We start from the raw sequence: 24842 nt of genomic DNA on the forward strand, positions 1-24842 counted from the left end.
GGAATTGCACACCATCTTTGGCCTTTTGCACTCACAAAGCTTGTCAAAAACATTTTAGATGGTCCTTGTCCGATTTGACAGTACCCCAACGTGCCAGTACCCCGACGTGCAAGTACCCCAACGTGGCCCAGGTTGCGAGGGCCCTTTATAGCTGCTCGCAGCTCTAGTTAGTCCTTCTTCTTCTTCTTTTTCTTTGTTATTATTCTTTTCCGCAAACAACCACATTTTTGAGGCACTAAACATGAACGAAAACTCACCAAACTTTACACGGAGATCGGGCCTGGCGAAAAATTTGATATTTTAAAGTCGCCATACATGATACATGAAAAATGGCTCTGTAGCGCCACCTACATAGGTTTAACGGATCCCTGTCCCGCTACGATTGTCCTTTGGCTACGAAAATTGTGTGGCACCTGTAGCACATCCAGATGAACAAAAACCTCTTTGATATGTGTACCCTAAAATAGACAGAAAGTGAGGTATGAGTATTTGAATGTCCAATTTTGGCCCATTTTTGCACATTTACAGGGGTCATACTTTTGCCCGCTTCTCCTACACGGTTAACCCGATTGACTTCAAACTTGGGCTGTACCATCTCAACACCTGGGACAACATCATGGTAAAAAATCTAAAGTTTTTGACATACTATATGACGGTGGCGGGGCATCAAATTTACAGTTTCAAAATTCTTACTTAACAAAGCATTGCCGTGGTACGTTTAATTGAGAGCCACGAAAATTGGTACACATATGTAACAGACTATGATCTACAAAAAACTCTTTTTGAACCATATGCTAAACCTAACAGGAAGTCCGCCAGAGGCGAGGCATCAAATTTTGTGTTTCAAAATTCTTATTTAATGAAGCATTCGCGGCTGTACATTTCACCTAGAGTTACCAACATTTGAAGACATATGTAACAGCCCTCAAGGTACAAAAAACTCTTTTTGAACCATATGCTAAACCGAACAGGAAGTCCGCCATTTTGATTTACTTTGGAACGTGTTGCCATTTTTTGGGGCATTTCATAGGGGTCTTATTTTAACGAACTCCTCCTACAGAGTTTATCCGATCATCTCCAAACTTGGTGTGATTCATCTTAAAATGTTGAAGATGAAAAGTTATTGAAAGCTTTTTATTTCGTCGCACGCTATTGCCGTGGCATGCACAGTTTGCAAAGGAAAAAATTCCCTCTTAATGAAGCATTCACAGTTGTACGAAGCAGCTCGAGCTACGAAAATTTTGAGACAAATTTAACAGCCCACAATGTACAAAAAAGTCTCTTGGTGCCATGTGCTAAACCCAAAAGGAAGTCCCCCAGGGGCCGGGCATCACATTTTGAGGTAAAAAACTCCTCTTTAACGAAGCATTCCTGGTTGTACGTTTCACCTAGCGCTATGATAATTTAGAGGCATACATAAGAGCCCACGATGTACAAAATAGTCTCTTGGAACCATCTTCCAAAACAAACAGGAAGTCCGCCATTTTGATTTACGTTGGGATTTGTAGCCATTTTTTGTGGCCTTTTTTAGGGGTCATATTTTAACGAATTCCTCCTACAAAATTTATCCGACTGTCTTCAAACTTGGTGTGCTTCATCTTAAGATGTTTAAGATACAAAGTTATCGAAAGTTATTTATTTTGTCCCACACCGTTTCATGGCGATGCATTGTTTGCCAAGTAAAATGCTGCTTTTTTTTTTGGTCTAAACATGTGCAAAAACTCATGAAACTTTACACACACATCAGGCTTGTCATAAGCATGATTATTTTAGAGATTTCTTATTAAATTTGCAATAAATGCTTCAATAGCGCCCTCTAGACATTTTTATGAAGTCTTTCCGATTATATGATTCAGCTAGATGTGTGAATATTGGCAGGCATGCCTAATATATTCAAAAAGTATTCTATATAGCCATGTGCCAATCCATTTTGATTTTATTTTGTTAATTGTGCATCATTTTTGGCCTTTCCATGAAACTTTACAAACACAAAGCATGGCAAAAACGTTTAAAATTTAGATGGTTTCCTATTTGACAGTACCCCAGCATGCCAGTACCCCGACGTGCAAATACCCCAACGTGGCCCGGGTTGCGAGGGCCCTTTATAGCTGCTCGCATCTCTAGTTAGGGCCCGAGCAGCGGCGGCGGCGGTGCCGCTGCGAGGCCCTATTGTTTTTGTAGGAATTCTTCTTATTATTAGGGCCCGAGCAGCGGCGGCGGCGGTGCCGCTGCGAGGCCCTATTGTTTTTGTAGGAATTCTTCTTCTTATTATTATTATTATTAGGGCCCGAGCAGCGACCGCTGCGAGGTCCCTATTGTTCCTGAAGGAATTCTTATTATTATTCTTCTTCTTCTTTTTCTTTGTTATTATTCTTTTCCGCAAACAACCACATTTTTGAGGCACTAAACATGAACGAAAACTCACCAAACTTTACACGGAGATCGGGCCTGGCGAAAAATTTGATATTTTAAAGTCGCCATACATGATACATGAAAAATGGCTCTGTAGCGCCACCTACATAGGTTTAACGGATCCCTGTCCCGCTACGATTGTCCTATGGCTACGAAAATTGTGTGGCACCTGTAGCACATCCAGATGAACAAAAACCTCTTTGATATGTGTACCCTAAAATAGACAGAAAGTGAGGTATGAGTATTTGAATGTCCAATTTTGGCCCATTTTTGCACATTTACAGGGGTCATACTTTTGCCCGCTTCTCCTACACGGTTAACCCGATTGACTTCAAACTTGGGCTGTACCATCTCAACACCTGGGACAACATCATGGTAAAAAAATCTAAAGTTTTTGACATACTATATGACGGTGGCGGGGCATCAAATTTACAGTTTCAAAATTCTTACTTAACAAAGCATTGCCGTGGTACGTTTAATTGAGAGCCACGAAAATTGGTACACATATGTAACAGACTATGATCTACAAAAAACTCTTTTTGAACCATATGCTAAACCTAACAGGAAGTCCGCCAGAGGCGAGGCATCAAATTTTGTGTTTCAAAATTCTTATTTAATGAAGCATTCCCGGCTGTACATTTCACCTAGAGTTACCAACATTTGAAGACATATGTAACAGCCCTCAAGGTACAAAAAACTCTTTTTGAACCATATGCTAAACCGAACAGGAAGTCCGCCATTTTGATTTACTTTGGAACGTGTTGCCATTTTTTGGGCCATTTCATAGGGGTCTTATTTTAACGAACTCCTCCTACAGAGTTTATCCGATCATCTCCAAACTTGGTGTGATTCATCTTAAAATGTTGAAGATGAAAAGTTATTGAAAGCTTTTTATTTCGTCGCACGCTATTGCCGTGGCATGCACAGTTTGCAAAGGAAAAAATTCCCTCTTAATGAAGCATTCACAGTTGTACGAAGCAGCTCGAGCTACGAAAATTTGGAGACAAATTTAACAGCCCACAATGTACAAAAAAGTCTCTTGGTGCCATGTGCTAAACCCAACAGGAAGTCCCGTAAGGGCCGGTCATCACATTTTGAGGTAAAAAACTCCTCTTTAACGAAGCATTCCCGGTTGTACGTTTCACCTAGCGCTATGATAATTTAGAGGCATACATAAGAGCCCACGATGTACAAAATAGTCTCTTGGAACCATCTTCCAAAACAAACAGGAAGTCCGCCATTTTGATTTACGTTGGGATTTGTAGCCATTTTTTGTGGCCTTTTTTAGGGGTCATATTTTAACGAATTCCTCCTACAAAATTTATCCGACTGTCTTCAAACTTGGTGTGCTTCATCTTAAGATGTTTAAGATACAAAGTTATCGAAAGTTATTTATTTTGTCCCACACCGTTTCATGGCGATGCATTGTTTGCCAAGTAAAATCCTGCTTTTTTTTTTTGGTCTAAACATGTGCAAAAACTCATGAAACTTTACACACACATCAGGCTTGTCATAAGCATGAATATTTTAGAGATTTCTTATTAAATTTGCAATAAATGCTTCAATAGCGCCCTCTAGACATTTTTATGAAGTCTTTCCGATTATATGATTCAGCTAGATGTGTGAATATTGGCAGGCATGCCTAATATATTCAAAAAGTATTCTATATAGCCATGTGCCAATCCATTTTGATTTAATTTTGTTAATTGTGCATCATTTTTGGCCTTTCCATGAAACTTTACAAACACAAAGCATGGCAAAAACTTTTAAAATTTAGATGGTTTCCTATTTGACAGTACCCCAGCATGCCAGTACCCCGACGTGCAAATACCCCAACGTGGCCCGGGTTGCGAGGGCCCTTTATAGCTGCTCGCAGCTCTAGTTATTATTATTATTATTATTCTCCGCAAACGATCACATTTTTGAGACACTAAACGTGACCGAAAACTCACCAAACTTTACACGCACATCAGGCCTGGCGAAAAATTTGATATTTTAAAGTCGCCATACATGATAACAGAAAAATGGCTCCTTAGCGCCCCCTACATAGGTTAAACGGATCCCTGTCCCGCTACGATTGTCCGACGGCTATGAAAATTGTGTGGCACCTGTAGCACATCCCAATGACCAAAAACCTCTTTGAAGTGTGTACCCTAAAATAGACAGAAAGTGAGGTATGAGTATTTAAATGTCCAATTTTTGCCAATTTTTGCACATTTACAGGGGTCATACTTTTGCCCGCTTCTCCTACACGGTTAACCCGATTGACTTCAAACTTGGGATGGACCATCTCAACACCTGGGACAACATCATTGTGAAAAATGAAAAGTTTTTGATATAATATATGACGGCGGCGGCGCATCAAATTTAGAGTTTAAAAATTCTTACTTCACGAGGCATTGCCGGTTGTACGTTTAATCTAGAGCTACGAAAATTGGTACACATATGTAACAGACTATGACCTACAAAAAACTCTTTTTGAACCATATGCTAAACCTAACAGGAAGTCCACCATTTTGATTTATTTTGGAACGTGTTGCCATTTTTTTGGCCATTTCATTGGGGCCTTATTTTAACGAACTCCTCCTACAGTGTTTATCCGATCATCTTCAAACTTGGTGTGATTCATCTTAAGATGTTGAAGATGAAAAGTTATTGAAAGCTTTGTATTTCGTCGGACGCTGTTGTCATGGCATGCACTGTTTGCAAAGGAAAAAAAATATCCTTAAAGAAGCATTGCCAGTTGTACGAAGCAGCTAGAGCTACGAAAATTTGTAGACATATGTAACAGCCTAAGATGTACAAAAAAGTCTCTTGGTGCCCTGTGCTAAATCCAACAGGAAGTCCCCCAGGGGCCGGGCATCACATTTTGAGCTAAAAAAACTCCTCTTTAACAAAGCATACCCGGCTGTACGTTTCACCTAGAGTTACCAAAATTTGTAGAGGTATATAACAGCCCTCGAGGTACAAAAAACTCTTTTTGAACCATATGCTAAACCTAACAGGACGTCCGCCATTTTGATTTACTTTGGAATGTGTTGCCATTTTTTTTGGCCATTTCATAGGGGTTATATTTTAACAAACTCCTCCTACAGAGTTTATCCGATCATATTCAAACTTGGTGTGATTCATCTTAAGATGTTGAAAATGAAAAGTTATTGAAAGTTTTTTATTTCGTCACACGCTGTTATCGTGGCATGCACTTTTTGCGAAGGAAAAAAATCCTTCTTAATGAAGCATTCCCAGTTGTACGAAGCAGCTAGAGCGACGGAAAATTGTAGACATATGTAACAGCCCAGGATGTACAAAAATGTCTCTTGGTGCTATGTGCTAAACGCAACAGGAAGTCCCCCAGGGGCCGGGCATCACATTTTGAGCTAAAAAAACTCCTCTTTAACGAAGCATTCTCGGTTGTACGTTTCACCTAGCGCTATGATAATTTGCAGGCATACATAAGAGCCCACGATGTACAAAAAAGTCTCTTGGAACCATGTGCTAAACCAAACAGGAAGTCCGCCATTTTGATTTATGATGGGATTTGTTGCCATTTTTTGTGGCCTTTTTCAGGGGTCATATTTTAACGAACCCCTCCTACAAAACTTATCCGACTGTCTTCAAACTTGGTATGTTTCATCTTAAGATGTTTAAGATGCAAAGTAATCGAAAGTTTTTTATTTTGTCACACGCTGTTGACATAGCAATGCATCGAATTGCACACCATATTTTGCGTTTTGATTAAACAGACAAAGCATTCCCGGTTGTACGTTTCACCTAAAGCTATGATAATTTGCAGGCAAACATAAGAGCTCAGGATGTACAAAAAAAGTCTCTTGGAGCCATATGCTAAACCAATCAGGAAGTCCACCATTTTGATTTACGTTTGGATTTGTAGCCATTTTTTGTGGCCTTTTTTAGGGGTCATATTTTAACGAACTCCTCCTACAAAATTTATCCGACTGTCTTTAAACTTGGTGTGCTTCATCTTAAGATGTTTAAGATGCAAAGTTATCGAAAGTTATTTATTTTGTCGCACGCCGTTGTCATGGCGATGCATTGTTTGCCAAGTAAAATGCTGCTTTTTTGTTTTGGTCTAAACGTGCAAAAACTCATGAAAATTTACACACACATCAGGCTTGTCATCAGCATGAATATTTTAGAGATTTCTTATTCAATTTGCAATAAATGGTTCAATAGCGCCCTCTAGACATTTTTATGAAGCTTTTGCAAATGTTTTGTGTTTTATGATTCAGCTAGATTTGTAAAAATTGGGATACCTATCAGCCTAAGACTTACAAAAAGGTTTCTAAAGCCATATGCTGAATCAAAAAGGAAGTCTGCCATTTTGATTTACTTTGGTATTTGTAGCCATTTTTTGGGGCCTTTTATAGGGGTCATATTTTCAACAGAACTTATCAGATCGTCTTCATTCTTTGGCGTGTTTCATCTTAAGATATTTAAGATGAAAAGTTATTGAATTTTTTTATTTTGTCACACTCCTTTGCTGTAGCCATGCATTGTTTGTGAAGAAAAATGCTTTTTTGAGAGTCTAAATATGGGTGAAAACTCACAAAACTTTGCACACACACCAGACCTGTCTGGAACATGAATATTTTATTTAGAGATTTGTTGTGCAATTTGTAATAAATGGCTCAATAGCGCCCTCTAGACATTTTTATGAAGTCTTTCCGATTATATGATTCAGCTAGATGTGTGAATATTGGCAGGCATGCCGAATATATTCAAAAAGTATTCTATATAGCCATGTGCCAATCCATTTTGATTTTATTTTGTTAATTGTGCATCGTTTTTGGCCTTTCCATGAAACTTTAAAAACACAAAGCATGGCAAAAACGTTTACAATTTAGATGGTTTCCTATTTGACAGTACCCCAACATGCCAGTACCCCGACGTGCAAATACCCCAACGTGGCCCGGGTTGCGAGGGCCCTTTATAGCTGCTCGCAGCTCTAGTTATTCTTCTTATTCTTCTTATTCTTCTCCGCAAACAATCGCATTTTTGAGACACTAAACGTGACCGAAAACTCACCAAACTTTACACGCACATCAGGCCTGGCGAAAAATTTGATATTTTAAAGTCGCCATACATGATAACAGAAAAATGGCTCCTTAGCGCCCCCTACATAGGTTAAACGGATCCCTGTCCCGCTACGATTGTCCGACGGCTATGAAAATTGTGTGGCACCTGTAGCACATCCCAATGAACAAAAACCTCTTTGAAGTGTGTACCCTAAAATAGAGCTACGAAAATTGGTACACATATGTAACAGGCTATGACCTACAAAAAACTCTTTTTGAACCATATGCTAAACCTAACAGGAAGTCCACCATTTTGATTTATTTTGGAACGTGTTGCCATTTTTTTGGCTATTTCATTCGGGTCTTATTTTAACGAACTCCTCCTACAGTGTTTATCCGATCATCTTCAAACTTGGTGTGATTCATCTTAAGATGTTGAAGATGAAAAGTTATTGAAAGCTTTGTATTTCGTTGCACGCTGTTGTCATGGCATGCACTGTTTTTAAAGGAAAAAAAATATCCTTAAAGAAGCATTCCCATTTGTACGAAGCAGCTAGAGCTACGAAAATTTGTAGACATATGTAACAGCCCAAGATGTACAAAAAACTCTCTTGGTGCCCTGTGCTAAACCCAACAGGAAGTCCCCCAGGGGCCGGGCATCACATTTTGAGCTAAAAAACTCCTCTTTAACAAAGCATACCCGGCTGTACGTTTCACATAGAGTTACCAAAATTTGTAGAGGTATATAACAGCCTTCGAGGTACAAAAAACTCTTTTTGAACCATATGCTAAACCTAACAGGACGTCCGCCATTTTGATTTACTTTGGAATGTGTTGCCATTTTTTTTGGCCATTTCATAGGGGTCATATTTTAACAAACTCCTCCTACAGAGTTTATCCGATCATCTTCAAACTTGGTGTGATTCATCTTAAGATGTTGAAAATGAAAAGTTATTGAAAGTTTTTTATTTCGTCACACGCTGTTGTCGTGGCATGCACTTTTTGCAAAGGAAAAAAATCCTTCTTAATGAAGCATTCCCAGTTGTACGAAGCAGCTAGAGCGACGAAAAATTGTAGACATATGTAACAGCCCAGGATGTACAAAAAAGTCTCTTGGTGCCATGTGCTAAACCCAACAGGAAGTCCCCCAGGGGCCGGGCATCACATTTTGAGCTAATTACTCCTCTTTAACGAAGCATTCCCGGTTGTACGTTTCACCTAGCGCTATGATAATTTGCAGGCATACATAAGAGCCCATGATGTACAAAAAAGTCTCTTGGAACCATGTGCTAAACCAAACAGGTAGTCTGCCATTTTGATTTATGATGGGATTTGTTGCCATTTTTTGTGGCCTTTTTCAGGGGTCATATTTTAACGAACCCCTCCTACAAAATTTATCCGACTGTCTTCAAACTTGGTGTGTTTCATCTTAAGATGTTTAAGATGCAAAGTAATCGAAAGTTTTTTATTTTGTAACACGCTGTTGCCATAGCAATGCATTGTTTGTCAAGTGCTGCTTTTTTTTTTTATACACATGAAAACTCATGGAACTTTGCAAACACATCAGACTTGTCATGAACATGAATTTTCAGAGATTTATTGTGCAATTTGCAATAAATAGCGCCCTCTAGACATTTTTATGAAGCATTTCCGATTGTATGATTATGCTAGACCTACAAAAAAGTATTATGTAGCCATTTGCCAAACCAAAGAGGAAGTCCGCTATTTTGATTTTATTTTGGGAATTATACATCATTTTTGGCCTTTTTCATTAAACTTTGCACAGACAAGGCATGGAAAAAACTAACATTTTAAATGGTCCTTGTTCCATGTAACAGTTGTCAAGTGCTGCTTTTTTTTTTTTTTTATACACATGAAAACTCATGAAACTTTGCAAACACATCAGACTTGTCATGAACATGAATTTTCAGAGATTTATTGTGCAATTTTCAATAAATAGCGCCCTCTAGACATTTTTATGAAGCATTTCCGATTGTATGATTATGCTAGACCTACAAAAAAGTATTATGTAGCCATTTGCCAAACCAAAGAGGAAGTCCGCTATTTTGATTTTATTTTGGGAATTATACATCATTTTTGGCCTTTTTCTTTAAACTTTGCACAGACAAGGCATGGAAAAAACTAACATTTTAAATGGTCCTTGTTCCATGTAACAGTACCCCAACGTGCCAGTACCCTGACGTGCAAGTAACCCAACGTTGTGCTCAATAGCGCCCTCTATGCATTTTTATGGAGCATTTCCAATTGTATGATTCAAGCGATACACAACTAAAGATGACTTGACCTAGATTTGTGAAAACTGGGAGGCATACCTATTAGCTTAAGACCTACAAAAAGTATTCTGTAGCCGTATGCTAAACCTAAAAGGAAGTCCGCCATTTTGAATTTATTTTGGGAATTGCGCACCATATTTTGCGTTTTGATTAAACTTTGCACACACAAGGCTTGTCAAAAACATTTTAGATGGTCCATGTCCTATTTGACAGTACCCCAACGTGCCAGTACCCCGACGTGCAAGTACCCCAACGTGGCCCGGGTTGCGAGGGCCCTTTATAGCTGCTCGCAGCTCTAGTTATTCTTATTATTATTCTTCTCCGCAAACAATCGCATTTTTGAGACACTAAACGTGACCAAAAACTCACCAAACTTTACACGCACATCAGGCCTGGCGAAAAATTTGATATTTTAAAGTCGCCATACATGATAACAGAAAAATGGTTCCTTAGCGCCCCCTACATAGGTTAAAGGGATCCCTGTCCCGCTACGATTGTCCGACGGCTATGAAAATTGTGTGGCACCTGTAGCACATCCCAATGAACAAAAACCTCTTTGAAGTGTGTACCCTAAAATAGACAGAAAGTGAGGTATGAGTATTTAAATGTCCAATTTTTGCCAATTTTTGCACATTTACAGGGGTCATACTTTTGCCCGCTTCTCCTACACGGTTAACCCGATTGACTTCAAACTTGGGATGTACCATCTCAACACCTGGGACAACATCATTGTGAAAAATGAAAAGTTTTTGATATACTATATGACGGCGGCGGCGCATCAAATTTAGAGTTTAAAAATTCTTACTTCACGAAGCATTGCCGGTTGTACGTTTAATCTAGAGCTACAAAAATTGGTACACATATGTAACAGGCTATGACCTACAAAAAACTCTTTTTGAACCATATGCTAAACCTAACAGGAAGTCCACCATTTTGATTTATTTTGGAACGTGTTGCCATTTTTTTGGCCATTTCATTGGGGTCTTATTTTAACGAACTCCTCCTACAGTGTTTATCCGATCATCTTCAAACTTGGTGTGATTCATCTTAAGATGTTGAAGATGAAAAGTTATTGAAAGCTTTGTATTTCGTCGCACGCTGTTGTCATGGCATGCACTGTTTTTAAAGGAAAAAAATATATCCTTCAAGAAGCATTCCCATTTGTACGAAGCAGCTAGAGCTATGAAAATTTGTAGACATATGTAACAGCCCAAGATGTACAAAAAAGTCTCTTGGTGCCCTGTGCTAAACCCAACAGGAAGTCCCCCAGGGGCCGGGCATCACATTTTGAGCTAAAAAACTCCTCTTTAACAAAGCATACCCGGCTGTACGTTTCACATAGAGTTACCAACATTTGTAGAGGTGTATAACAGCCCTCGAGGTACAAAAAACTCTTTTTGAACCATATGCTAAACCTAACATGACGTCCGCTATTTTGATTTACTTTGGAATGTGTTGCCATTTTTTTTGGCCATTTCATAGGGGTCATATTTTAACAAACTCCTCCTACAGAGTTTATCCGATCATCTTCAAACTTGGTGTGATTCATCTTAAGATGTTGAAAATGAAAAGTTATTGAAAGTTTTTTATTTCGTCACACGCTGTTGTCGTGGCATGCACTTTTTGCAAAGGAAAAAAAATCCTTCTTAATGAAGCATTCCCAGTTGTACGAAGCAGCTAGAGCGACGAAAAATTGTAGACATATGTAACAGCCCAGGATGTACAAAAAAGTCTCTTGGTGCCATGTGCTAAACCCAACAGGAAGTCCCCCAGGGGCCGGGCATCACATTTTGAGCTAAAAAACTCCTCTTTAACGAAGCATTCCAGGTTGTACGTTTCACCTAGCGCTATGATAATTTGCAGGCATCCATAAGAGCCCACGATGTACAAAAAAGTCTCTTGGAACCATGTGCTAAACCAAACAGGAAGTCCGCCATTTTGATTTATGATGGGATTTGTTGCCATTTTTTGTGGCCTTTTTCAGGGGTCATATTTTAACGAACCCCTCCTACAAAATTTGTCCGACTGTCTTCAAACTTGGTGTGTTTCATCTTAAGATGTTTAAGATGCAAAGTAATCGAAAGTTTTTTATTTTGTCACACGCTGTTGCCATAGCAATGCATTGTTTGCCAAGTGCTGCTTTTTTTTTTTTATTTATACATGTGTGAAAACTCATGAAACTTTGCAAACACATCAGACTTGTCATGAACATGAATTTTTAGTGATTTATTGTGCAATTTGCAATAAATAGTGCCCTCTAGACATTTTTATGAAGCATTTCCGATTGTATGATTATGCTCGACCTACAAAAAAGTATTATGTAGCCATTTGCCAAACCAAAGAGGAAGTCCGCTATTTTGATTTTATTTTGGGAATTATACATCATTTTTGGCCTTTTTCATGAAACTTTGCACAGACAAGGCATGGAAAAAACTAACATTTTAAATGGTCCTTGTTCCATGTAACAGTACCCCAACGTGCCAGTACCCTGACGTGCAAGTAACCCAACGTTGTGCTCAATAGCGCCCTCTATGCATTTTTATGGAGCATTTCCAATTGTATGATTCAAGCGATACACAACTAAAGATGACTTGACCTAGATTTGTGAAAACTGGGAGGCATACCTATTAGCTTCGCATTTTTGAGACACTAAACGTGAACGTAAACTCACCAAATTTTACACACACATCAGGCCTGGCGAAAAATTTGATGTTTTAAAGTCGCCATAGATGATAACAGAAAAATGGTTCTGGAGCGCCACCTACATAGGTTAAACGGATCCATGTCCCGCTATGATTGTCCTACGGCTATGAAAATTGTCTGGCACCTGTAGCACATCCAGATGAACAAAAACCTCTTTGATATGTGTACCCTAAAATAGACAGTAAGTGAGATATGAGTATTTAAATGTCCAATTTTGGCCCATTTTTGCACATTTACAGGGGTCATACTTTTGCCCGCTTCTCCTACACGGTTAACCCGATTGACTTCAAACTTGGGATGTACCATCTCAACACCTGGGACAACATCATGGTAAAAAATCTAGAGTTTTTGACATACTATATGACGGTGGCGAGGCATCAAATTTAGAGTTTAATAATTCTTACTGAACGAAGCATTGCCGGTTGTACGTTTAATCCAGAGCTACGAAAATTGGTACACATATGTAACAGACTATGACCTACAAAAAACTATTGTTGAACCATGTGCTAAACCTAACAGGAAGTCCACCATTTTGATTTACTTTGGAATGTGTTGCCATTTTTTGGCCATTTCATAGGGGTCTTATTTTAACAAACTCCTCCTACAGTGTTTATCCGATCATCTTCAAACTTGGTGTGATTCATCTAAAGATGTTGAAGATGAAAAGTTATTGAAAGCTTTTTATTTCGTCGCACGCTGTTGTCGTGGCATGCACTGTTTGCAAAGGAAAAAAAAATCTTCTTAAAGAAGCATTCCCAGTTGTACGAAGCAGCGAGAGCTACGAAAATTTGTAGACATATGTAACAGCCCAAGATGTACAAAAATGTCCCTTGGTGACCTGTGCTAAACCCAACAGGAAGTCCCCCAGGGGCCGGGCATCACATTTTGAGCTAAAAAACTCCTCTTTAACAAAGCATGCCCGGCTGTACGTTTCACCTAGACTTACCAAAATTTGAAGAGGTATGTAACAGCCCTGGAGGTACAAAAAACTCTTTTTGAACCATCTGCTAAACCAAACAGGAAGTCCGCCATTTTGATTTACGTCGGCGTTTGTAGCCATTTTTTGTGGCCTTTCTTAGGGGTCATATTTTCACGAACTCCTTGTACAAAATTCATCCGACCGTCTTCAAACTTGGTGTGTTTCATCTTAAGATGTTTAAGATGCAAAGTTATCGAAAGTTTTTTATTTTGTCAGATGCTGTTGCCATAGCGATGCATTGTTTGCCAAGTAAAGTGCTGCTTATTTTTTTGGTCTATACATGTGTGAAAACTCATGAAACTTTGCACACACATCAGACTTGTCATGAACATGAATTTTTAGAGATTTCTTGTGCAATTTGCAATAAATCGCGCCCTCTATACATTTTTATGGAGCATTTCTGATTGGATGATTCAAGCGCGAAATAACTAAAGATGACTTGACTTGACCGAGATTTGTGAAAACTCAGAGGCATACCTATTAGTCTAAGACCTACAAAAAGTATTCTGTAGCCTTATGCTAAACCTAAAACGAAGTCCGCCATTTTGAATTTATTTTGGGAATTGCACACCATATTTTGCGTTTTGATTAAACTTTGCACACACAAGGCTTGTCAAAAACATTTTAGATGGTCCTTGTCCTATTTGACAGTACCCCAACGTGCCAGTACCCCGACGTGCAAGTACCCCAACGTGGCCCGGGTTGCGAGGGCCCTTTATAGCTGCTCGCAGCTCTAGTTCTTATTATTATTATTCTCCGCAAACAATCGCATTTTTGAGACGCTAAACGTGAACGAAAACTCACCAAACTTTACACGCACATCAGGCCTGGCAAAAAATTTGATATTTTAAAGTCGCCATACATGATAACAGAAAAATGGCTCCATAGCGCCACCAACATAGGTTAAACGGATCCCTGTCCCGCTACGATTGTCCTATGGCGACGAAAATTGTGTGGCACCCGTAGCACATCCAGATGAACAAAAACCTCTTTGATATGTGTACCCTAAAATAGACAGTAAGTGAGATATGAGTATTTAAATGTCCAATTTTGGCCCATTTTTGCACATTTACAGGGGTCATACTTTTGCCCGCTTCTCCTACACGGTTAACCCGATTGACTTCAAACTTGGGATGTACCATCTCAACACCTGGGACAACATCATGGTAAAAAATCAAAAGTTTTTGACATACTATATGACGGTGGCGGGGCATCAAATTTACAGTTTCAAAATTCTTAACGAAGCATTGCCGGTGGTACGTTTAATCTAGAGCTACGAAAATTGGTACACATATGTAACAGACTATGACCTACAAAAAACTCTTTTTGAACCATATGCTAAACCTAACAGGACGTCCGCCATTTTGATTTACTTTGGAATGTGTTGCCATTTTTTTTTGGCCATTTCATAGGGGTCATATTTTAACAAACTCCTCCTACAGAATTTATCCGATCATCTTCAAACTTGGTGTGATTCATCTTAAGATGTTGAAAATGAAAAGTTATTGAAAGTTTTTTATTTCGTCACACGCTGTTGTTGTGCCATGCACTTTTTGCAAAGGAAAAAAATCCTTCTTAATGAAGCATTCCCAGTTGTACGAAGCAGCTAGAGCGACGAAAAATTGTAGACATATGTAACAGCCCAGGATGTGCAAAAAAGTCTCTTGGTGCCATGTGCTAAACCCAACAGGAAGTCCCCAAGGGGCCGGGCATCACATTTTGAGCTAAAAAACTCCTCTTTAACGAAGCATTCCCGGTTGTACGTTTCACCTCGCGCTATGATAATTTGCAGGCATACATAAGAGCCCACGATGTACAAAAAAGTCTCTTGGAACCATGTGCTAAACCAAACAGGAAGTCCGCCATTTTGATTTATGATGGGATTTGTTGCCATTTTTTGTGGCCTTTTTCAGGGGTCATATTTTAACGAACCCCTCCTACAAAATTTATCCGACTGTCTTCAACCATATGCTAAACCTAACAGGACGTCCGCCATTTTGATTTACTTTGGAATGTGTTGCCATTTTTTTTTGGCCATTTCATAGGGGTCATATTTTAACAAACTCCTCCTACAGAATTTATCCGATCATCTTCAAACTTGGTGTGATTCATCTTAAGATGTTGAAAATGAAAAGTTATTGAAAGTTTTTTATTTCGTCACACGCTGTTGTTGTGCCATGCACTTTTTGCAAAGGAAAAAAATCCTTCTTAATGAAGCATTCCCAGTTGTACGAAGCAGCTAGAGCGACGAAAAATTGTAGACATATGTAACAGCCCAGGATGTGCAAAAAAGTCTCTTGGTGCCATGTGCTAAACCCAACAGGAAGTCCCCAAGGGGCCGGGCATCACATTTTGAGCTAAAAAACTCCTCTTTAACGAAGCATTCCCGGTTGTACGTTTCACCTCGCGCTATGATAATTTGCAGGCATACATAAGAGCCCACGATGTACAAAAAAGTCTCTTGGAACCATGTGCTAAACCAAACAGGAAGTCCGCCATTTTGATTTATGATGGGATTTGTTGCCATTTTTTGTGGCCTTTTTCAGGGGTCATATTTTAACGAACCCCTCCTACAAAATTTATCCGACTGTCTTCAAACTTGGTGTGTTTCATCTTAAGATGTTTAAGATGCAAAGTAATCGAAAGTTTTTTATTTTGTCACACGCTGTTGCCATAGCAATGCATTGGAATTGCACACCATATTTTGCGTTTTGATTAAACAGACAAAGCATTCCCGGTTGTACGTTTCACCTAAAGCTATGATAATTTGCAGGCAAACATAAGAGCTCAGGATGTACAAAAAAAGTCTCTTGGAGCCATATGCTAAACCAATCAGGAAGTCCACCATTTTGATTTTCGTTGGGATTTGTAGCCATTTTTTGTGGCCTTTTTTAGGGGTCATATTTTAACGAACTCCTCCTACAAAATTTATCCGACTGTCTTTAAACTTGGTGTGCTTCATCTTAAGATGTTTAAGATGCAAAGTTATCGAAAGTTATTTATTTTGTCGCACGCCGTTGTCATGGCGATGCATTGTTTGCCAAGTAAAATGCTGCTTTTTTTTTTTTGGTCTAAACATGTGCAAAAACTCATGAAACTTTACACACACATCAGGCTTGTCATAAGCATGAATATTTTAGAGATTTCTTATTCAATTTGCAATAAATGGTTCAATAGCGCCCTCTAGACATTTTTATGAAGCTTTTGCAAATGTTTTGTGTTTTATGATTCAGCTAAATTTGTAAAAATTGGGATACCTACCAGCCTAAGACTTACAAAAAGGTTTCTAAAGCCATATGCTGAATGAAACAGGATGTCTGCCATTTTTTGGGGCCTTTTATAGGGGTCATATTTTCAACAGAACTTATCAGATCGTCTTCATTCTTTGGCGTGTTTCATCTTAAGATATTTAAGATGAAAAGTTATTGAATTTTTTTATTTTGTCACACACCTTTGCTGTAGCCATGCATTGTTTGTGAAGAAAAATGCTTTTTTGAGAGTCTAAATATGGGCGAAAACTCACAAAACTTTGCACACACACCAGACCTGTCTGGAACATGAATATTTTATTTAGAGATTTGGTGCGCAATTTGTAATAAATTGCTCAATAGCGCCCTCTAGACATTTTTGTGAAGTCTTTCCGATTATATGATTCAGCTAGATGTGTCAATATTGGCAGGCATGCCTAATATATTCAAAAAGTATTCTATATAGCCATGTGACAATCCATTTTGATTTTATTTTGTTAATTGTGCATCGTTTTTGGCCTTTCCATGAAACTTTACAAACACAAAGCATGGCAAAAACGTTTACAATTTAGATGGTTTCCTATTTGACAGTACCCCAACATGCCAGGACCCCGACGTGCAAATACCCCAACGTGGCCCGGGTTGCGAGGGCCCTTTATAGCTGCTCGCAGCTCTAGTTAATAGGGCCCGAGCAGCGACCGCTGCGAGGTCCCTATTGTTCCTGAAGGAATTCTTATTAGGGCCCGAGCAGTGGCGGCAGCTAGAGCGACGAAAAATTTGTAGACATATGTAACAGCCCAAGATGTACAAAAATGTCCCTTGGTGACCTGTGCTAAACCCAACAGGAAGTCCCCCAGGGGCCGGGCATCACATTTTGAGCTAAAAAACTCCTCTTTAACAAAGCATGCCCGGCTGTACGTTTCACCTAGACTTACCAAAATTTGAAGAGGTATGTAACAGCCCTGGAGGTACAAAAAACTCTTTTTGAACCATCTGCTAAACCAAACAGGAAGTCCGCCATTTTGATTTACGTCGGCATTTGTAGCCATTTTTTGAGGCCTTTCTTAGGGGTCATATTTTCACGAACTCCTCGTACAAAATTCATCCGACCGTCTTCAAACTTGGTGTGTTTCATCTTAAGATGTTTAAGATGCAAAGTAATCGAAAGTTTTTTATTTTGTAACACGCTGTTGCCATAGCAATGCATTGTTTGTCAAGTGCTGCTTTTTTTTTTTATACACATGAAAACTCATGAAACTTTGCAAACACATCAGACTTGTCATGAACATGAATTTTCAGAGATTTATTGTGCAATTTGCAATAAATAGCGCCCTCTAGACATTTTTATGAAGCATTTCCGATTGTATGATTATGCTAGACCTACAAAAAAGTATTATGTAGCCATTTGCCAAACCAAAGAGGAAGTCCGCTATTTTGATTTTATTTTGGGAATTATACATCATTTTTGGCCTTTTTCATTAAACTTTGCACAGACAAGGCATGGAAAAAACTAACATTTTAAATGGTCCTTGTTCCATGTAACAGTTGTCAAGTGCTGCTTTTTTTTTTTTTTATACACATGAAAACTCATGAAACTTTGCAAACACATCAGACTTGTCATGAACATGAATTTTTAGAGATTTATTGTGCAATTTGCTATAAATAGCGCCCTCTAGACATTTTTATGAAGCATTTCCGATTGTATGATTATGCTAGACCTACAAAAAAGTATTATGTAGCCATTTGCCAAACCAAAGAGGAAGTCCGCTATTTTGATTTTATTTTGGGAATTATACATCATTTTTGGCCTTTTTCATTAAACTTTGCACAGACAAGGCATGGAAAAAACTAACATTTTAAATGGTCCTTGTTCCATGTAACAGTACCCCAACGTGCCAGTACCCTGACGTACAAGTAACCCAACGTTGTGCTCAATAGCGCCCTCTATGCATTTTTATGGAGCATTTCCAATTGTATGATTCAAGCGATACACAACTAAAGATGACTTGACCAAGATTTATGAAAACTGGGAGGCATACCTATTAGCTTAAGACCTACAAAAAGTATTCTGTAGCCGTATGCTAAACCTAAAAGGAACTCCACCATTTTGAATTTATTTTGGGAATTGCACACCATATTTTGCGTTTTGATTAAACTTTGCACACACAAGGCTTGTCAAAAACATTTTAGATGGTCCTTGTCCTATTTGACAGTACCCCAACGTGCCAGTACCCCGACGTGCAAGTACCCCAACGTGGCCCGGGTTGCGAGGGCCCTTTATAGCTGCTCGCAGCTCTAGTTATTATTATTATTCTCCGCAAACGATCGCATTTTTGAGACATTAAACGTGAACGAAAACTCACCAAATTTTCCACACACATCAGACCTGGCGAAAAATTTGATATTTTAAAGTCGCCGTACATGATAACAGAAAAATGGCTCTGGAGCGCCACCTACATAGGTTAAACGGATCCCTGTCCCGCTGTGATTGTCCTACGGCTATGAAAATTGTGTGGCACCTGTAGCACATCCAGATGAACAAATACCTCTTTGATATGTGTACCCTCAAATAGACAGGAAGTGAGATATGAGTATTTAAATGTCCAATTTTGGCACATTTTTGCACATTTACAGGGGTCATACTTTTGCCCGCTTTTCCTACACGGTTAACCTGATTGACTTCAAACTTGGGATGTACCATCTCAACACCTGGGACAACATCATGGTAAAAAATCTAAAGATTTTGACATACTGTATGACGGCGGCGGGGCATCAAATTTAGAGTTTAAAAATTCTTACTTAACGAAGCATTGCCGGTTGTATGTTTAATCTAGAGCTACGAAAATTTGTACACATATGTAACAGACTATGACCTACAAAAAACTCTTTTTGAACCATGTGCTAAACCTAACAGGAAGTCCACCATTTTGATTTACTTTGGAACATGTTGCCATTTTTTTGGCCATTTCATAGGGGTCTTATTTTAACGAACACCTCCTACAGTGTTTATCCGATCATCTTCAAACTTGGTGTGATTCATCTTGATATTAAAGATTAAAAGTTATTGAAAGCTTTTTATTTCGTCGCACGCTGTTGTCGTGGCATGCACAGTTTGCAAAGGGAAAAAAAAATCTTCTTAAAGAAACATTCCCAGTTGTACGAAGCAGCTAGAGCTACGGAAATTTGTAGACATATGTAACAGCCCAATATGTACAAAAACGTCTCTTGGTGACCTGTGCTAAACCCAACAGGAAGTCCCGCAGGGGCCGGGCATCACATTTTGAGCTAAAAAAACTCCTCTTTAACGAAACATTCCCGGTTGTACGTTTCACCTAGCGCTATGATAATTTGCAGGCATACATAAGAGCCCACGATGTACAAAAAAGTCTCTTGGAACCATGTGCTAAACCAAACAGGAAGTCCGCCATTTTGATTTACGATGGGATTTGTTGCCATTTTTTGTGGCCTTTTTCAGGGGTCATATTTCAACGAACTCCTCCTACAAAATTCATCCCACAGTCTTCAAACTTTGTGTGTTTCATCTTAAGATGTTTAAGATGCAAAGTTATCAAAAGTTTTTTATTTTGTCACACGCTGTTGCCATAGCAATGTATTGTTTGCCAAGTGCTGCTTTTTTTTTTTTTTTTTTTTTATCTATACATGTGTGAAAACTCATGAAACTTTGCACACACATCAGACTTGTCATGAACATGAATTTATAGAGATTTATTGTGCAATTTGCAATAAATAGATCCCTCTAGACATTTTTATGAAGCATTTCCGATTGTATGATTATGCTAGATTTGTGAAAATTAGGACAGACCCCTATCAGCCTAAGACCTACAAAAAAGTATTATGTTGCCATTTACCAAACCAAAGAGGAAGTCTGCTATTTTGATTTTATTTTGGGAATTATACATCATTTTGGGCCTTTTTCATTAAACTTTGCACAGACAAGGCATGGAAAAAACATTAACATTTTAAATGGTCCTTGTTCCACGTAACAGTACCCAAACGTGCCAGTACCCTGACGTGCAAGTAACCCAACGTTGTGCTCAATAGCGCCCTCTATGCATTTTTATGGAGCATTTCCAATTGTATGATTCAAGCGATACACAACTAAAGATGACTTGACCTAGATTTGTGAAAACTGGGAGGCATACTGTCAGGTTTACACCTGCAACATTTAAAATTAAACAGAAAAAAGAATGAGAAGACACAAGGATTAGATCACTCGCGAGGAGAAGCTGACAGAGAGATGTACGCAGATCACAAGCTCCCAGCCCCTTCTGACACAACTTCCCACCTCCTCTTTTATTTGGGATTCAATCTTACAAACAAAGGGTCACATGCTGCCTCTAAGGGAAATGGGGAAATAGCAGCAATGTGATAAACGATTACATCAGTCAGAAACACAGGAAACATCCTTTGACCACTAATCATTGAATGCTGTCTGTTGTCCTGATGTGATTACAGCAGTCAGAAACACAGGAAACATCCTTTGATCACTAATCATTGAAAGCTGTCTGTTGTCCTGGTGTGAAGTAGACATCCTTTGATCACTAATCCTTTTAGGCCAGTGGTGTCAAACATGCGGCCCGCGGGCCGGATTAAACCGCTTTGCGGGCCTGATCCAGCCCGCGGGCCGCATGTTGATTGGTTTTGTAAAGTAAAAAAATGAAATTAAATTTTAAGTCGGACTAATTAATCAGCCGTCCACAATCAAAACATAATGCAACTTGTATGGGGGAATGGTCCTGGATGTCATTATTTTACACACAACTTAAAGATATATGTTTGTATTATTATTATTATTATTATTATTATTATTATTATTATTATTATTATTATTATTATTATTATTATTATTTTTAATCATAGACCGACATAAATGTGTTAAATATTACACAAATTACACAAATACTTGGAGATATGACAAGGATTAACGTCCTTATAATGTCATTAACTTGCCACACAATGCATTCCGGGAATAATATATATATATATATATATATTATTATATATATTCGCATTTGTGTTACTTCTTGGAACAATATGATGACAGTTGAGCTCCGTAATTTAGGCCTGGCACACAAATAGCAAAAATCTGCGTATAATTGGCGGCAATCGTTTTTTAAGATATCTACCGTTATTTTACCGATGCGGCCCACTTGGTAATATATTTTCCTCCATGCGGCCCGTGAGCTAACATGAGTTTGACACCCCTGTTTTAGGCCAATTGTTGTCCTGGTGCGAAGTTCTTCATTCCCGCACTCCAGACATCCTTAGGTTGAATACACATGCAGCAGCTCCAAACAGATAGTGAAATACTGAATACATAGTTGACAATTAACTCTATGTAATAAAAGAGAAAATATAGAATAATATATACACAATAACTCTAACACATACCTATTAGCTTAAGACCTACAAAAAGTATTCTGTAGCCGTATGCTAAACCTAAAAGGAAGTCCGCCATTTTGAATTTATGTTGGGAATTGCACACCATCTTTGGCTTTTTGATAAAACTTTGCACACACTCGGCTTGTCAAAAACATTTTAGTTGGTTCTTGTCCTATTTGACAGTACCCCAACGTGCCAGTACCCCGACGTGCAAGTACCCCAACGTGGCCCAGGTTGCGAGGGCCCTTCATAGCTGCTCGCAGCTCTAGTTATTTATTATTATTGTTATTATTATTATTATTATTATTATTATTATTATTATTATTATTATTATTATTATTATTATTATTATTGTTTCTTTTTTAAGTTATTGATTTACTTTTTAAATTTGCTTTTGACATTCTTGTTTTAGTTGTTCTTTGTTGTTTGAGTTGATGGTTTTTGTTGTTTGAGTTTAAGCACAATACTCCATGCAGTCGATGAATGTTTTCTATGTACATATCTTATATTGTGATGTGACTATTTGCCACATACATGTCTATATTGGGCATTGTTTAAAAATTTCAATCAAATGTTAATCAAAAAACAAAAACAAAAACAACTTCGCTCATTATATTGGAGTTTGTTTTGGGGTTTTTTGTAATGTGGGTGCGTGTGCGTGCGTGTGGATGTGTTTTTGTACATACTACATTGTGAGGACCAAAACACGTCTTTATCCAACAGAATGAGGACATTTTTGTGAAGTGAGGACATTTTGGCCGGTCCTCACTTCTCAAGACCTCTTTTTGAAGGTCAACACTTTGTTTTAGAGTTTAGGTTTGAATTGGGTTCGGGTTAGGGTTAGGCAATCGGTTGTGATGGTTAAGATTAGGGTAAGGATCTATGGGTAAAGGTGGGTAAAGTACAGCATATTCATGGAACAAATTATGTTTGTATGTCAAAGTACCACTTTTTGCAATAGAATGACTCAAAAGGATTTTGTTTCAATAGGTGTTGTTTGCATGTGCTGAGGCTCTACATGCTCATGGATACAATAATGAAGCATGTCGACTGGCTGTGGATTTAGCAAATGAACTTCTGGCGAAACCTCCAGACCTAAAAGTGGACCAGCCACAGACAAAGGTAGGTTTAGTTAATTTCACATAATATTTTTCAACTTTTTTGTCGTTCTGTTGATTAGTGTCATCTTGGTCACCTTGCAAAAAAATACTGGCCCAAGTACAAACGTGTTTATTTTTCTGACCAGAAATATCTCAATTTTTTTTTTCATATGAGATGTCTGCCACTGTTGCCCCTATATAACCTTGATTGATAATTGTGATTCACATTATCAATCTGGAATTCACTCGGCTTATCCGTTCGTGAAAGGAGGGACTTGCTGTACTTGCTGCTGATTGGACGATATGGCGTCTTTGCACGTTTGTTTTGATCAAATCCAGGCTTTGGATGTAAATGTTGTCTTCGGTCTCGTCTTGGGGGAGAGGGGGGAAGCTTGAACATCTTTACCAAATAAAAATACACTAAAGCCCAATTCACACTGACTGCGGAACGGCTGCGGTGCATTTTCCGTACGGCGGCCGTACGGACGCCTCAAGGATAGAACGCATTCAAGTCTACGTGTCAATTCACACCAGCTTCGGTGCGGTGCGTCTCCGGTGCGGAACGACTGGGGCGATGCGGAAGGTTTCCGCAAGCGTTCTATTTCTTCCGGACGCCGCATGCGGATTTTCATGAACCCGAAGAAAATACACGAGCCGGACAGGAAATCGAGCGTCTCGCATTAAGGTAAATCCGGTATATTTCAAAATAAACAAACTTGTTTTTTTGGGGAGGGAAGCTCGCTAGCTGCATAGCATGACATCAATTGGACATTTAAGACAAAAAAATAGCTCAGGATAAATTAAACTGTTATCCATGGAGAACAGCCATGGTAGAAGTCCCAGAAATAATATCCAAAAAGCATATTGATGTGACAACAGGCAAGCGTGGCTATTGTTTACAAATAGGACTATACACTGTTGTTATCGGCTGAACTCACATTGCCAGCATGAACCCCATGTGATCTCATGGTCTGTCGGGAGTAGATTTCCGGACACGCAACGCACGCGGTGTGAATTGCAGTCCTTGCGGCATCCGTACGGCCGCCGTACAGAAAACACACTGTAGCCGTTTCGCAGTCAGTGTGAATTGGGCTTAAGTGCCGCTCGCCGTTCAACATTCAACAAGTAAACAGTGAGTAATTCTCCTAGAGCAGAATTAATTGCAGCGTACGTTCATCTGTTCCTTTTGTTTATTTCCCCCCACCATCGCCGCTTCTTGGTTTTGTCCCGCCCTAAACAACGCCTGATTGGTCCGACACAACGCCTGATTGGTCCGACCTAAAAAAGGTTGTTGCAAACGTATCAGTGTGAGCGGTACAAGATGGATTCCCTGGAGTTTTTGAACTCTCAAATACCACGGTGTGTGGGGCGGCATGGCTCACTGGTATGGTGGTCGTCTTCCAACCCAGAGATTGTGGGTTCGATCCCATGCCATTGTGACCACGTCGACGTATCCTTGAGCAAGATACTGAAACCCCAATTGCTCCTGATGCTGCGTCATCAGCAGGTGAATGGGTAGTCAAAAATGTAAAGCGCTTTGAGGGCCTTGTAAGGTGGAAAAGCGCTATATAAATGAAGTGCCATTTGCCAATGCCATTTGCAAGAATTCAGCTTGCTGGCAAGGTTATTTTTTTACACACTTCCTTTATTTATTTAACATTGTAAGA

At 39.0% G+C, this 24842-nt stretch overlaps 1 protein-coding gene across 9 annotated transcripts in view; it reads left to right on the forward strand.

The window, feature by feature from the left end:
• The window catches only part of zswim8 (zinc finger, SWIM-type containing 8), a 1066004-nt gene that overhangs the window by 337912 nt on the left and 703250 nt on the right, over positions 1-24842 (forward strand). For all 9 annotated transcript variants that reach the window (XR_013278281.1, XM_077494401.1, XM_077494403.1 and 6 more), the window contains one exon: positions 23066-23197. Coding sequence is in view for 8 of the 9 variants with exons in the window: in XM_077494401.1 (XP_077350527.1) it covers positions 23066-23197 (132 nt within the window). In the remaining variant the exon portion in view is untranslated. The remainder of the gene's footprint in view (positions 1-23065; positions 23198-24842) is intronic.

Source organism: Festucalex cinctus, chromosome 14 (assembly GCF_051991245.1).
Source record: "Festucalex cinctus isolate MCC-2025b chromosome 14, RoL_Fcin_1.0, whole genome shotgun sequence".
Classification (NCBI taxonomy): Eukaryota; Metazoa; Chordata; class Actinopteri; order Syngnathiformes; family Syngnathidae; genus Festucalex; species Festucalex cinctus.